Here is a 17,785-nt window from a genome sequence, read left to right on the forward strand (position 1 = left end):
CCCTGTCAAACAATGACATAGATACATGTACACATACATACACCATAAAAGAATAATGATCTCATCAGTCAACGTCATACATAGATACATATGTACATATAAACATTAACATAAAATAATCATGATTCATTATCACCCTACCAAATATGACATACATACATACATATATAAACAACAACATAATCTTGATCATAAAATAATTACGAGATATCAAGGTCAAGTTAATAGAACTTCCTTTATTCATGCACAACATCCACGATATTGAGAACAATAATTCCCAACATAGCCAAGGCATCTGATGCCTCAGATCCATTTATTTTACCTTTTATGGTTACCTTTCTCATGACTATACTGCCATTGTCCATTTACACCAATGGACCAAACCAATCTAATATGATTGTCATAGTCTTACCTTCCACTACGCTTACTCATACATTGAGCTTCATCCGGGCCTTGCATTACTTGTATTATCTGTCGGGTACCACACATTTCTCCCTGAGCTCCATTAACTTTCCTATTTCCCAACCAATTCCCAAGACTTGAAACAATATAAGAGAAGACAAGAAAAAACCAAGAAGAAGACCACGAAAACTCATAACGATATGACACTACAACAAAGTGGCAAGGCCTTGCACCAGACATAAACAAAACCGCAAATCAAGCTCAAAAGGCCAAAATCACAACACTGACACCATGACTTAATCCCCGTGGTTCCTAAGGAAATCTCAACTTGAGCCATCTTCAAGATTTCATGGCAACCTGTCTTGCCATGCAACTCCCTGCATCATGCTGCCATAAACACATAACTGTCAATGTATAATTAAGCATAATAATACACCAGTTACCTCATCTAATTGTGCCAAGCACGCTGCTTGTAACTGAACACATCCACGCCATCTCTCAAGGGACTCCAATCCTTTAACAGATCCACCTGTAGTTAAAGACTAGCTAATATACCTGTCAAGTGCATGTTCATGAATATAGCACATATCCACATAATGTTAGACAAAATCAAAGTTAAGAAGACTTCATGTGTGAAAAGCACTCATTCGTTTGAAGTTAGGGTTCCAAACATAGCCAAAGGAACTCTTGCCCGATTCCTTTCTTTACCTTTTTACCTTGTTGGAATCGAGGCTTACTATATGCTGTCATACCACCCAACTATTAGTTATATAGACACATCAACTATTACTTTGTCATGCTAATACCAAGCATGTTACCCTGCAATTGCTCACACATGTCAACCACATGTTCCAAATATTAAGACAATCATATCTATTAATTTGAAATCAACTGTTACCAAGACTAACAATCATGTCATAATCCATAGTCAACTCATAGTCATCAGTCATAATAATACAACTATCACCTACTATACTCAAGTACATATCAATTGTCTCAACACATATATTTTAGTACAATCATCTTAAAACAAGATCATTTGAACACATACTCATATTATGCAATTCATCAAACATTCATACCATGTTAAATAAATCAACTAGATGACATAATCAACAGTCAAGCACCAAATATATGACATAAGCAACTGATACCTTAATGTATCTCAAGGGAGGTGATCTTGTCTGCACAATCAGTCTAGTTAGCACGATATAACTTTACAACACATCAGCTCAAGCACTCATAAGATCATTATATCCATAACAATATCTAACTAACATGTTCATATCGTAAACTCATACACATATGCAAAGTCAATCTAGATTAGTATGACACCATCTCATAAATATGTCGGTTCGTACCTGAATATCGCAACCATAACCATTTGCATAGGTCAAACCTACATATAACATCAAGATCTTCAAGGCAATGAACATAACCATCACGCATATGACTAATCCACATTATAACATCAATATCTCAATGAAATGACCCTAATCATCAAGTTAATAGTATATAACAACAATAAGCTATATATAATACTCATCAACAACATACAACATAATCATCAGGTTATCTAATATAAAACAACAATAGCAATGCATACAACTACATGTTACTATCATTCTTGACTATCTGACACATGTGCATATAACCAGACTAATCATCTAACATCTATCATGAATGTAACCATAACATCGCATACATGTTCATAAACGTAATGTATATAACCCTAATGCATATAATAATCCTTAACTTACATACATGCATGCCAAACATACACTACCTGTATGACGATCTGCTCTTATCCCAAAGTCTAATGCTACAACCTCATTATGATGATTTGCATCCCTTGCTCTATCTCAACTATCTCATTAACATCATAACAACCAATAGCATCACGATGACCTAAATTGCATACAATGACTTCACAAGGCATGTTTGACTTACTATACATGCATAGTTATAGCCACGACCCTATATGCATAACAACAACCATTACTCCATTGTACACATTTCCACATGCAACCAACATTATGCATAAGCAATGCTAAATCAACTACACCTACACATAAACGCATGTAGTCGAACATAAGTGATCAATTCTTGTAATCAACCTACAAGATTGATACATGTAATCAAAATATTTAAAAATGTAACCTAACATACAAGGATGTCAGTAGTTCTCATGAAATCAACATCTAAGCAACATATAATTCATACACAATCAGTCACATCTTCCAAAAATCAAGACATCGTGTCTATTAATTTGAAATCAGCATTCACCAATACTAACAACTTATAAGCATACCCCCTTACTATCCATGGTCCACACTAAAGTAGAAGGAGGAAGCTACTATAATGGCCCGATCTCCAATGTCCAATTATGGAAATGGGATCTCCAAAGCTCTACTAAATTTAACCACACTTCAAAATAAATTGATTTTCATTTCTCATACATTTTGTATGAGATTAAGTCAAAACATTGCACTTATTTCACTTGTAACATAATAACTAAAAACATGCCACTTTTCCATTTCCTTACATGCAACTTTTCAAATTCCTTACATGAAACTCTTCAAATTATTTGCATGCAAATAGGCATAGATTAGCTACATCCATATTATCATACTACAATACTATCCGATAAAAAAGAATAACATTTTCTTCAAACAATTACCATACTTTTACATTTTCTTCAAACAACTACTATACTATTACATTTGCATGTAAGCATTTCTTCAAACACTTTACATGCAAACTAATATAGCAAATTATTTGCATACAAGTAAGCATATATCAACTACAACAATACTATTACACATCAATACTATCCCCAACCACAAACAACATACTCATTGGGGCATTTTATCAAACAGTTTGTATGCAATTAATCATTGAACCATTTAAGCATTTCATCAAACACTTTGCATGCAAACTAATATAGCGAATGATTCAATGCATATATCCTAAATTGTAGTAGTACAAGTTATGGAAACTGAACCATATGATCAGTGGTATTTTCCCTCACTATGGTTCAAGTTTCAACTTTTGAGATTTCATAGATGAAAAGTTATAACAAAAATACCAACACAATCATATTTGGTGCACAATTCTAGGAGTATCCAAAAATCTCGACTTCCACTGGTCATATATCCTAAAATATAGCGAATAAATGTCTAAATTTTTTATCACAATATCAATGGGATTTCCCCTCATTGTGGAAAAAATTTCAGCTCCTGAGAGTGCCCAGAATAAAAGTTATAACAAAAATGTCAGCGTGACCTGTTTGAGGCCTGATTTTAGGAGCATTTAGAAGGCTCGACTCCCTCTACTCATATCTCCTAAAATATTGCGACCCAATATCTGAAATTTATACCACATAATAATTGGTATGTCCCCTCAATGTGGACAATTTTTCAGCTTTTGAAAGCCTACAAAAGATGAGTTATTGCAAAAATTCCAACATGACCTGTTTAAAGGTGTATTCAAGAAGGTCATCATCCTTAGATCATAATTCCTAAAGTATTGTGAACCAATATCTGGTTTTTTTACCACATTATCAGTGGGTTTTACCTTCAATATGGACAAATTTTCAACTTCTAATATACCACACAAGAAAATTTATAACAGATATGACAGAAATGTCTAAAATTTAACCTTTGTTCTTCATTTCACCTATGATAGAGCCCATCCAGTCCAAGTGTTTGAACCATGCTCTGATACCACTATGTAACACCTTCCAGGGTAAATGTGCATATAAACAACATAATAGGAACATAAATACAATAAACATATCAGCCATCAAAATCCATATATATAGCAGTACATTTGCACATGAAAATCAAGGGAATGAATTTTTTCATTAATAAATGCAATGAACCAACCAGTGATGGGACTACCACGTTCCACCCAACCATAGATTGGCTGAGCCAAGTCTCTCTTCAGCCAATCACCCTCGTGCCATATTCCAAGCATGAATGTGGGATCTTAGAGAACACATCAATCAAAACTCATCCAGGGCTTCCAGAGGCCACCCACCTCAACCCATCAAATAGTGATTCCACCTCACGGTCGGACATCACCAAAAACCATCATCAGATTGGTCTCCATCCAAGCCTTCCAGGGCTTCTAGAGTGTTTTTCCAACCAAGGCTTCCAAAACTAGTAACTCAACCCACAACTTATACAGGGCTTCTAGAGTGTTTGTCCAACCAAGGCTTCTAGAACTAGTAACTCAACCCACAACTTATACAGGGCTTCTAGAGCATTTGTCCAACCAAGGCTTCCAGGACTAGTAACTCAACCCACCAAGGGCTTCTAGAACATTTTTCCAACCAGGGCTTCCAGGACTAGTAACTCAACCCAAGTTGTTATAGGGCTTCCAGAGCGTTTGTCTAACCAGGGCTTCCAGGACTAGTAACTCAACCCAAGTTGTTACAGGGCTTCCAAAGCGTTTGTTCAACCTGGGCTTCCAGGACTAATAACTCAACCCAAGCTAAGGAAACATGAGAACCAACCAAAACAAAGCAATGAAAGTAAAACGACAATCACCATGGCTATCCAGGAAATGGCAAGGCTAGGAAATCCACTATCAATCCCGACCATCCTCCATGTCAATGATATATCATAACCAAGAAACCACATGCATGTGCCATGCATGCCAAAACTATTGAAAAAATCGTACATGCAAGTCAGTATCTGCAAGCAATCTGACGTAGTCGCTGATGTCGATGCCCTCTTGTGCTTTCCTTCTCTTCCTTTTCCTTCTTGCTCCAAGAATCCAGGTATGCTACACCCTCCATGAGTGCTCCAAGAAAACTCTAAGTATCCAAGAGTATGAGAGAGAGAGAGAATAATGAGAGAGCTCCAAAACCGAATTGACAAAATTTCACACTGAAAGGAAGAAGCTTGCCAACCGATCCTTAGAAGCCTTTTTATTAATGAGGCCTCTATTTTCTTCATTTTCCATTATTTTCCTTCAATTTCCTCCTCACATGCAACCTGCGACCTTTCACCTTCATTTTCTCATAATTTCCATTATTTTCCTTCATTTTCCTCCTCACATGCAACCTATGACCTTTCACCTCCTTTTTCTCCTAATTTTCATTAGTTTCATAAATAAATGAGCCAAAATACCTTTTTGTCTCTTTAATTCTTTAGCCATTGCCTTTGCCAATTTACTTAATCATAAACAACCAAATGAACACCCACTAGGATGTCCTGCCCACCATTCAGCTTGGAATACATGTCCCATCATCCATGGTATTTTATATGTTTTTACATGGAATTTTCACCAGGGCTGTTACAAACATTCATGACAAGCAATCTGTCAGTTGAAAACTAAAACAAATTGGATGAAGATTGCACAATTTTCACTGGGAGGCTGGGAGACTGTTTGTCGAAACTGCGCAAGGCACAACCTGGGCTGCCGGGAGGCTGATTGACTGCTGGAACTGCGCTATGCATAGTCCAGCCTGGCCCACTGAGGACTGAAATTGCGTAATGCACAATTCCAGTTAGCAGTGACATGCAAGCCAACAAATTGTATTATGTAGTTTCCGGGGACAGCAAGGCACTGCCGCCCAGAATTGCGCAATGCAAGCTTGAGGTCAGTGTTGGGCTAGACTTGCACAATTTCTGGAGGGAAGGCAGAGCCTTCACTTCTAGAAATGTGCAATGCTTAGCCGAGCAAGGCAAGGTCCGGGCTAAGGCAGCCCAAACCCGCTGACGGATGACTGAAAACATGATAAGTCTAAATGCATGCTTAAACTGAGTGTAAACAAGAGTGAATGATCATGCATGCAAACAGTAAGTGCAGGATTTAGAAAATGGGAAAGCATGCATGTGTGTGAAGCGGGTCGCCGCAACGGCGACCGTCGGTGCAAAAATAGTGTCATGCATGTGACAACAGTGAGATGCAAACGAAAACTGAAATGATGCTTCTACAAGCTAACATATATTAAAATAACATCAAGCGCTCATTAAAATCAAACAGACAACACTTACACGAAGCGAAACACAAAAAGCGATAGAAACGTAGCGCAAGACATGAGAAGTCGACTCACCCTGAAACAACTAAGCTGAAAGTGTCGAAGACTCGTGGATGCGATGTGGGATGTCAGAGTTGTAAGATCGATGTGAGGAATGAGCTCTACAACGTCCAGTTCACAAGTTTTGATAAGATCGAGGTTATGATGCGCATGTCACAAATCTAGGAAAAAGCGACACTTGGAGGGAGGTTTCTAGAACGATCTTTGCATGTAACCTCCAGTTGCTAAAAATAGATCCCTAAATCTAGGGATGCCTTTTGCATGCTGTTGTTTGCTAATTCAGGAAAAGCAACCCATGCATGCAAATCAATTTTGTTCGGTCCTGGAGCGAACCAGCCAACCTGAAGGCACATGCATCAGTCTGCGAGCCTGGAATGAAACTTTGCAAAGTTTTTGGGCTGGCTGTCCCTGAGGGATTGCGCAATTTCTGGAGTCAGCAGGTGACTGTCTCTCAAAATTGTGCAATTTCTAGGCTGAGCTGCAGCGCTGGGTCAGATTGTGCAGTTTTTTGAAGGAGGATTGCCTGACTGTTCTACGCAATTCTGGAGCCCAGCAGGCTGCCCAATTGATTTGCGCGATTTCTGGAGGGAACACTGGTTCCCCTCTAGAATTCCTCAATTTTATGGGGGAGTGTCTTAGTCAGTAAATAGTCTAAGTCCAGAATGCCGGCCTGTGGGAGGGAGACAAACAAGCTGACATACACAGGCCGACAGGCCACTGAAACTCAGCTGAAGCCTATGTACTTCATAGTGCAAGACATGCTGCTAAAAATGGTTGGTAGGGAAGCTCCAAAACGAAACTAAGGCAAAATTTTGGAGAGTGTTGTAGCCGCTACAACAAATATATATAAGCATATTTAGATCATCTACTTCCCTATCCATTCACTAGTTAAACTTTAGCCTTAACTTCACATCATGAATCATACTAACATATTTAAGTAATTTACAAATTAAATTATTTATTTAAGCTCGAGTAACACTTAAATACCATGATAGTAACCACATATTTACCATTTATACATAATATGATCCAATACATTATAAAAGTAAAAACCAGCTTACCATAGATATGATTCTCTATTCTATTAGAGGAGGTCTTGAGTTTGGTTCTTAAAATACCCTCAAACGCTATATGCTCTTAAATATAAAAGAACCAATCGCACAAGACACACAAATCACCAAGTTTGATCTCTGCACATTTCGTTAATAAAAAACAACAATATTTTACATGGCCAAATTACCTCATATGCCGTTGCACCACGTGGCTGCTTATTAATGCATCACATAAGCAATGGTCTCCATGTGCTAATGTTTCATGGTTATGCCTTTCTCCATCCTACTTTGCGTAACTTCTTTAATTTGTGACAAACTTTTCTTTGGCCACTAAAATTTGATAATAAAAGACACTAGAGTTCATATTGATCCAAAACATAAATAATTTACTATCTAACTTAATTCAAAATTAAGTAAAACCCCTTAAAACATCATTCCATGATGTACATGACTTAGTTGCTAGTAAAAGTTTGAACAATCTCTATTAAATCATGAAATAACTAATAGACAACTTTGTTTATTTTTTTTTATCATATTTATAATTGGCTCAAAATAAAAAAATTGTTTACTTTAAAATTAATGTTCTTCTTACTTCTTTATTCTATGAACATTAAATCATATTTTAAATGCGAGTTGTTTTTAGTGTAATTTTTTGGAAGTTTTTCAGTTGGTTTTTTTTCCTTGGTCTAATTTCTCTAAAATCCCGTAAGAATTTATTGAAATCAGAAGCTCGATGGGTAACCTTCACATAATCAAAGTGCCCTAAGAGTTTTTCAGAGTGCTGAATCTATATATACAATGAAAAAACTAGTTAAATAGCACAAATTAAAATTTCACCTCAATTTTTTCCACTAAAAATCCAAAAAATCACTCTAAAAACAACTCAGGAATGTGTATTAAAAAACTCAATATAACTTAGCCTCTCCCGGAACTAACATCTTTGATCCAATCCAACTCAACATTACACTAAACAACTATCTAATTAAATACTCCATAGCCCTTCAAAGCTAAATGCTCCATCATTGAAGATAAATAATCTAGCCATCCAAAGCTAAATGCTCCATCATTGAAGATTAATAATCTAGCCGTTTAAAGCTACACTCCATTTATACAAATCCTAACAAAGGCATAGGGAAAGATATCATACCAGCATGAGCTTGACGAGTTGAGCCCTCTAAATAAGAAAACAAGCACACAACCCTAACGTGGCACAAAGGGTGAGACCGTGAGTCTATGCCAATCGAGCATGGTGGGATTTGCTCCTTTCTAGGGTTGAACTTGCTACTATATATATGTCCAGAGGAAGCCGGAAGCAGTGAAGACATTGGTGAGCAACGGACGGCAACATTTTTCAAGTTGGAAGGGGATTCGTAAGGGCGCTACACGAGTGAAGCAGTCGAGAGAGGTGGAGGTCCAAATACATACAGAGGGATGGATCCGTTCTCTTCACCATCACCGGGTTCGTCTTCAACACCTTCAAGTGAGCAAATCATGGACCAATTGAAGAACCAGATTGCTCAGGCGTATGCCGAGGAATTTCTGGAGGTATTCCTTACAAAATTCAAAACCTATTCAAATGCCGTTTTCTCCTCTGTTCTTGCCTTTATGTATCCTGATTGTATTTTTAGTGACTGCCTCCTAGTACCTATGTTATGAGCTTGGTTTAACAATTCCATTGCATAATGTATCTCAGCTGCCTTCAGTTAAATAAGTTTTTGGGCATTCTCTTAGGAAGCGGGTTAGGGTTTGGTTGCAAAAGCTTATAGCATATTAACTGGGAGTCCCGGGGAGTACAGAGTAGTTGTTTCTCTATATCCTTTTTATTTTTTAAAGCATTAAAATTTGCACAAATGTGTGAGGCGCTCGAAGCGGTTCGTTTCACTATCAATGCGGCCCTTTTGGTTGAGCTGCTGCGACAGAGATTCCGTTCTATCAAAACCTGGACTTGCGCCTAGCAATGGGTCATTGCAGCAGAGGTGCCGTTCTATCAAAATCACCCTGACGTGCACCTAGCAAGGGCTAATCAGTGAGTACATTATGATAGGTAGAACTTTTACGTTTTTACTATTAACTTTCTATTAATGCAAATTTTTTAGTTCTTCCGTTTTACAGCCCTTTTTTTGGCGTTTGATGTATTGCTCTTTTTCCCTTCGCGCCGCTCTGCTAAAACCCTAATTTCTGCAAACAATCACACACCCGATGAGCACTTTAGTTTTTGGCATCCCTTCTTCGAATATTTATTTTTTCACATGTTGCTCTGATCCTCTGCAAAGAAACTAAAATCTTGGCCCCATTAGCTCTGCTACTTTATTTTTTGTAATGATGTGAACTTTGTGGTAGTCATTGACATGCCATTGATAACTCCTCTTTTATCAAGCTTTAATTGAACTCCGAAGCCTTACGTATTGCTATCTTTTGTTGAATACATCCCATCCGTTTATTAGGTGGATAGTTTACATTGTTCTACATTGTTTGTCATCCTTCCTCAATTACTCAGTTGTGCCTATTTAGACCAGAAAACTAAAATATACACGGTAGAGTGAAAAATTACATGGTACAGGAGACAAACCCCTATTTTGTCACTTGGAATGTCAGTTGCGCTTTGTACATTCTTGTCTGCCAAGTTCTGCATGTATCTATTGGGGGCTAGGAACACTGCCACTGGCAAAGGGGCCATCATTTCTCTCTCTTGGTCCTTGCCAGCTCTGGTTCTCCTTTTGCATTACATTTCCTCATTCTGTCATGGTAGTTTATTGAAAGATTGCAAGATCTGAATTTCCTAGTATTGACTGCTGTCGAAGAGCTTGAATCATTGCTGAGTTTTGGATCTCTGTCCTGAAGAACATGTATTTGACTGGAATTCTCATGTCTTTGAATCATTTTACAATTTAGTAATTTATGGATGAGGATGGAGTGAGATTGTTTCTGAACCATTCTTTGCTATTCTTTGCTGCCCATCATGGTATCAAGCCCTTCAAAAGATTGCAAGATATGAATTTTCTAGTATTGATCTGTTTTTAAAGAGATTGAATCTTTGCTATTTTTTTCAAACTTTGTTATGAAGGACATAAATATGACTGGAATTTGGATTTTTGAATCATATGCCATTTTTACAAATAAGATAGCGAGATGGTCTTTGAGCCATCCTTTGCTTTTAGCTTCAAAGTTTGTTTTGGCAGGGCGATGGCCCAATTGGTCAAATTGTTTGTCATTGTGTTGTATTTCCCTAAAACATATTTGCACCCATAGTTTTCAATGTTTCTAGTAAGATCTTGCATCCTTGGTTGATTCTTTTGATCATAGTTTTAAAACTCGGACTCAGATTCAGAACCAATCGAGGGTCGACTCTGACTCCGATTCCGACTCGGTATCAACTCTACCTAGTTGATTTCAATGACTTCGTCTTTCTAAAAAATACATTAAATAATTTTTTATTATTATGAAAAAATATATTTTTAAAGATTTTCGTTCATGTTTCCAAACTAAAAGCTTTATAACATAGAGAGAAGACAACATATGATCAAAGTATGTACATGAATATATCTATTATATCAAAATGGCACCCAGTGCACTGTCCAATACATGTCATATATAGAGATTAGAACAAAAACACATAACCAAGGAGGCCGTAAATGGCCTCTACAACAAAACATCACTAGTCACTATTGCTAGAGAAGCCAACATCATCTGGCTCAAATTTTGAATCAGAGTCAGACAGGGAAACCCATGGCTCCTCCTCTTCATCAAGATCTCCAACTGCAATTGTAGCTATGTTGCCAGGAAACGTGGGGACGGGGACGGGGACGGGGACGGCATTTTTGGAAACAGGGTGCGTGGGTTCGTCGGGTAATATAATAATATTAAATTTTAATAATTATATTTTATAAATTTATAATTAATAATATATATGAAATTTGAATTTGTATATTTTTTCAACTTTAAATTTTAAACAAGAACTTTAATGATAATCATTTAAACATGCATATTATTAATTAATATTTCATATATATATAATTAATAATATATATGAAATATATTAAAGTTGAAAAAATATAATTAATAATATATATGAAATTTGAATTTGTATATTTTTTCCAAACCCATTCTGATAATGCATAAATGGACCTGCTTACCATTTTCATCTGATGGCAGTCTGGCACATGCCTTCAGAATAATAGTGAAGATCACCTGGTTTGGATTTATGCCAAACCAAAGCATTCTGCCACAAATTGGAAAGCATCCATGCAACAGTTGTGGTCAGCATATCTTGCTGTCATTGAGTTCCACGAAACCGCATACCACGCAAGCATCCTATCAAATACAGTTTTGCAGGTCAAACTTGTTCCCTAACTCTATATTGCCATATTAACATTGCAGGCATCATTGTTTGTCTGATCACACTGCTATAATGTCCATCCTTTTCCATGCTTCCAATTTCTCTTCCTATGCTTATCTTTCATTTTATTTTCCAAATCCAACAGAATTTCAGACCTTTCTCAATTGTTATGTTACCTGTTTGACCCTCAAACACAAGTCCCCAGTATTAGCTACCATAAAAAAGAGTGAAGATATTAACTATTGTTTTATACAGACAAGCATAACGTTTGTTGCTTGATGCAATTAACTTATTCAATTTAGAGCTGCACCATATTTTCATCCAAAAATGAAACACATGAAATCAGTACAAAGTCAATTATACAGCTTGCTGGCAAGCGTCTGGAATATTACATTACAACTATAAACTATAATTCTTGCGTGCATCTCTCTATGTCCATTAATGTCTGTTCTCTCTATGTCCATTAATGTCTGTCTATGTGTATGCATCGATTTGTGTGCATACATCTACATCTTATATGTATTTATGTGAGATTTGAATTTCAACACATCTCATCATGAGCAAAAATAGAACAAGAGTGTCTCTGAAAATGCCTTTACTGCTATTTATAAGTCATTACTTGAAGCTCCAAGGAAGAAAAAGGGTCTCTAACTGAAGCCCGATCCCTATTCTGCCCAGACAAGCTCTCTGCAATCATATATCCAAGGAGGTCGACAATCCACTCACATCTTTTGTTCACTTGAATATCTTGATGTAACTTCAACCTAAAATTTTTGAAAATACCCATGCTACTTCAAACTTGTTGTATGGGCTCTTGTCCTTGAGAAATGCCCTAGGGAGATATAGCCTTTGGCATGATACATGAAAACAGTAAACAGTCCTCAAACCTCCACTCCCTTTGTAGAGACACCAACAGAATAATATAGCACTTCCAGCTAACTTATTTTATTTAAGCCTCAATATAAATCCCAAAAAAACAGAGTTGAGGAAATAATGAAGTGGATTAAATCACTCAGGACGGTTTCCTGCATGGTGACCTCATTTATGAACTTAGCAGAATAGTGGCAATTACGACATATGCACTTCTTGCGCTTTTGATGAGACTTCAGTGGTCTTTACAACTTGCTGAAAAGCACAAACAAAATATAAGCTTCTTCCTTTTGTAAAACAATGCAGATTCCCACCACTCCTGTTGCACATCATGTGATGATCACTACCAGCTGCTCCTGTTTCTTATCATGCAGCATCAAGTGCACATCAGGTACATCCCCTGCTTCCTTCATCAACCCTGTCAGTCACTGCAATTCTGCATAGATCTCCTCTGTCTGTGGGTGTGATCTATCTCCTACAACAAATGTATGCACTTTGTTCTTAACCTTAATCCAACTGTATATTATTAATTATATTTTTAATATAGTTTTTTTATGAAGAACCGGAAGAACCGGAAGAACCCAACCCGAAGAACCCAACCCAAAGAACTCGAAGAACCCAAGAACCCAAGCACCTGAAGAACCCAAGAACCCAAGAACCCGTTAAAGGAAAAGAACCCAATTTTTTTTTTTGAAGTACCCGGTTCTTCATGGAAGAACCCGGTTCTTCTGGGTTCGTCTGGGAAGAACCAGTACCCGAATTCAGTACTTGGGTGCGGGAACTAGGGACGGGTTCGAGAACCCCACCCCTGGGTGTGGGTACCCTTGCAACACAGAATTGTAGAAGTAGTAGCACTTGCAGGCGCAATAACTGAACGCTGAGATAAACGAGCTATGCGCCTGCGTCGTGGCTGAGTAGAGGAAGTGCCTGCAGCTCGAGGACTTGGGGCTGGTACTAGTGGATCTGCATTTAATTGAACAGTCTATATTGCCTCCATCTATAAATCCAAATCAACATCAATATCCTCATTAGGGTCAAACTCTGTTGGTTGACTCTCCGCTACACAATCTGAGGATGGATCAATATTTTCCAACACAATGGGATCTCTATTAGGTCTTTTGTTCAACAATTGGTTGTGCCTTAGCTAAAGGTTTTATTAGACATTTAGACTAGATCATTTAATCGTTTTTGTTCTAAACGTTTCTCTTCTTTGTATGAATCCTCTCAAAGACAGACCAATTGCACTCACACCTAGAAGCACTTCAAATTTGACTCGAAATATGGATTGCAAACTTATGCAATTGAGGACAATGGCTACCAAATGCCTCCGACCATTGTGCTGCAAAAAAACATAGTTGAGTAATGAGTTAGCTCAACAAATTATATCCAACTTTCAAATTATAAACAATTTAACAAAATAAGAATTTGAAAATTGAAATTGTTTACCTGGATCATCTGCTTCCCTTGCAATCCTTGCTAGGTTCTTGCCAAAGGTACCTGTGGCTCTATTGAAAGAAGTGATCTGTTGGTGTATCTCCAACTGCTCACTCTCATTAGGGACCATGCGCTCAAGGCACTCAATCAATCCATCTCTAACCTCCCCAGTCAAAGCTTTTGCCTCTAGAGCTTTATAATGATACCTTGGGTTTAGAAAAAACCCAGCTACATGTATAGGGCGATGGAGTTGATTGTTCCATATTTGATCAATGATTTCCCAAATGGGCCCATACTTAGCCACTTTATCCTTGTATGCTGCCTTTATTTGCTCCTTTGCTTGATCCATAGCCTCATAAATGAAATCCATAGCCAATCTTTCCCCATCCACCAACTGCAACACCTTAACGAGTGGCTCAACAACCTTCACAAACTTTGCTGCCTTTTTCCAAAAATGTCTTCATTAACTTTCTTTCTTATATCTTTGCCATCCTGTTTCCATTCATGACTAGAAAACATCCTCTGTAAGTTTTTATGTTGGGAAAGCATAGATTGCAATGTCAAAAAATGAGTTGCAAATCTAATGATGGTAGGCATAAGAAGATCCTTGCCCCCTGAGTTTTTCCTTGTCAGGTTCAAAATCCATGAGTGATTGTAGATATACTTTGTTATGCTTTTGGCAATATCCTCAAGCATGAGGTCTATGCAATGTGCAACACTTGGGGTCCAAAAGATGGTTTTGTGTTTTCTTATAACATTTTACCAGCAAGAGGCATTATTTGTGATGATCTGAACAACATTAGCCACCCCCACTTGTTTAACAACCTCATCCAAATGCTAAAACAAGCGTGCATCTTTCACCTTATCAAATGCATCAATTGATTTTAGAAACATGGTTCCCTGTGGGCAAAAGATAAGAAAATATATGATGGTATAGTTCCTTTGATCAGTCCATCCATCTGACATGATGGTGCATCTTGTTTTCACCCATGAGCTTTTGAAATCTTTCAAATATTCATCAATGGACATAACCTCTTTTCGCAAAAGAGGCCCCCTTAATTCATGCATAGTAGGGCCTTTGAAGCCCTTTCCAACAACAAATATGGCATCAAACATAGGTTCATAATATGGTGAACGGGAAGCATTGGAGGGGATCTCAACATCATACCACCATCTAACAATGTAATCACATGCAATTTATCTCAATTCTTTCTTCCAATGGTCATCTAAAGTAGGTTGCATTTGACCTCTATATTAGCTTGAAGACCATGTGCACTATCAGAGGAGAGGAGGGTGTGACTGTGAAATAACTTCCTTCTTTTTAATTTTACCCTTACCCTTTTCTTGAATAGACTTAAAAAAGGGAGGAACATAGCGAAAGGGGTTGGATGCATCAGTGTAAGGGATAGAAGAAGAGCACTCATAATCAAACTTGTGCTTGGCAGCCATCATGTGTTTTATACTCCTCTTCCTCCCTATTTCAACCTCTATTTCTTTTTGCTTAGCTTTTTCTTCGTCAAACTTCTCAAATTTTTTTGGCAACTCCTTCCTAATTTCTCCAATCTGTTTTTGCTGGTGCTGCACATGGAACAATTTGGCCTCTAATACTAGCCAAGTGTTGTTTCAACATGTGAATGCCCCCTCCACCTCCATTAATTCTTTTATGACAAAATTTGCAATACATTTGATTATCAATCATCTCATCATATGGCCAAGCAACATCTTCAACTATGCAGTTGGAGATGTTGATGAAGATGAGGAACCATGGGTTTCCCCGTCTGACTTCGATTCAGAGCTTGAGCCAGATGATGTTGGCTTCTGTAGTAGTAGTGACTAGTGATGTTTTGTTGTAGAGGCCATTTAGAGCCTCCTTGGTTATGTGTTTTTGTTTTGATCTATATATTATACATGTATTGGACAATGTACTAGGTGCCATTTTGATATAATAGATATATTCAAGAGCATACTTTGATCATATGTTGTCTTTTCTCTATATTCTATTGCTTTTAGTTTGGAAACATGAATGAAAATCTTTAAAAAATATGTTTTCATAAAAAAATAAATACTTAATGTATTTTTTACATAGACCTACTCATTGAAATCAATTAGGCGGAGTTAGAGTCGGAGTCAATCCTTGGCCGGTTCGAATCCGAGTTTGAGTTTTAAAACTATGGTTCAAGCATGATTTCTCTTTGCTTTATTATCACCATCTAAACTGTTATCAAAGCAAGTATTTCCTACGACATCCACTTTATCAAAAATGTTAATATAAGCTTTCTTTGATTGAGTTGTTTGAAAAGGTTCCTGAAGAATTTGAGGATTCCCACCATTGTACCTTTGAACAAGTTTAAGCAATAAAAACCATATGTCGAGCTTTTGGACAACATACTTGTAAAGATTAGAAACTGCATATTTTCAAGTACTTGATTGGTAATACTACCATCAAACTGCCATAAAGTGAAGATATACTAGCATGGAAATGTTATCTACGAAACTAGTAACGATCTTAAGAAATTGACTTTCCTTGAAATGGAGTGTCTTTGCGCTTTTCAACTCATCTGCACAAAGTGCACAGGAAATCTCTGTAGTTTCTCAAAAATAACTTTTGAAAGGTCCAATAATAACATGGCCAACAAATTTCCCAACAATCTCCACATCAAAGCATCTTTAATAGGCCTTAGGGTTTTCATTCTTGGCATGACTAAATGCAATAACACTTGAGAATAATGTGTCCTAGATTAATGTATGTACTTATCAAGAGATTGATGAATATATTGAAAACAAACTTGGAGTTGAAATCATGCTTACCGAAGGATTCAAATAGGAACCTTTTGAGCTACTACAACGAAGATTCTAGTAGGTGAGATCGAATTCTCCTACTTCAAAGTCCATCCTGTCCATCCCATCATATTATAAGTGTGTAACGACTATTCTCTTTCATTGAAAATTATACCATTTATTTGGTCAAGTTTTCGAAAATATATTCCTTGGCAATATTTGCCATATTGATTTTATGAATGTTGGCTTGATTTGGTGGAAATTTCTTAGAATTCAAAGTTCAATCTAAAACAAAAATTTCACCTTCAGCATAGAAGGTTTCTTGAATCTTAGTAGTGCGAATATTCAGCCTTAGGGCTGTTGTAAAACAAAGTGCAAAACATTAGTGAAAAGTGGACAACATTTCACTTCCAAATAGCCCAAAGTTCCAAACTTCCGAGCATTTCTAAGAGAAAAGATAACCAAACCAAAGTGACAAGTTTAAGCCCTATCAGGGCAACATATCAGTCAATAAGCAGATCTGAAAAATATTCTTTTGCAGCAGTAATAATAGTGGTGCAACAAAAGTATGACATTAGTAAAATCAACCCCTTGTATTCTATCCTAGATATCAAATCACTAAACAATTTCCCTTTTACTAATGTCAAATCAACAAGACTTATATGATTGTAAATAATAATCCATAAAGAACATATATAGCAGTGTTGTTAAAAGCGCGATAAAATCGCGATTTTATCGTAAAAGCGCGATTTTTTCATTTAGCCGATTCAAATCGCGATTTTTATGTATAAAAATCGCCACTTTTTTTTATAGCGATTTTTATCGAAAAAATCGCGATTTTTTCGAAAAAATCACGATTTT

General features: G+C 37.0%; 1 protein-coding gene across 1 annotated transcript in view; it reads left to right on the forward strand.

The window, feature by feature from the left end:
* The first annotated feature begins 8,695 nt into the window (after window positions 1-8,695).
* The window catches only part of TIM13 (translocase of the inner mitochondrial membrane 13), a 69,344-nt gene continuing 60,254 nt past the window's right edge, over window positions 8,696-17,785 (forward strand). The window contains exon 1 of the mRNA XM_089384151.1: window positions 8,696-9,051. Within this exon, the coding sequence (XP_089240277.1) occupies window positions 8,938-9,051 (114 nt within the window). The 5' untranslated portion in view covers window positions 8,696-8,937. The remainder of the gene's footprint in view (window positions 9,052-17,785) is intronic.

The sequence above is a fragment of the Pinus tabuliformis genome, chromosome Q (genome assembly GCF_031772625.1).
Source record: "Pinus tabuliformis cultivar Carrire ecotype Pingquan chromosome Q, CPIR1, whole genome shotgun sequence".
NCBI classification, from domain to species: domain Eukaryota; kingdom Viridiplantae; phylum Streptophyta; class Pinopsida; order Pinales; family Pinaceae; genus Pinus; species Pinus tabuliformis.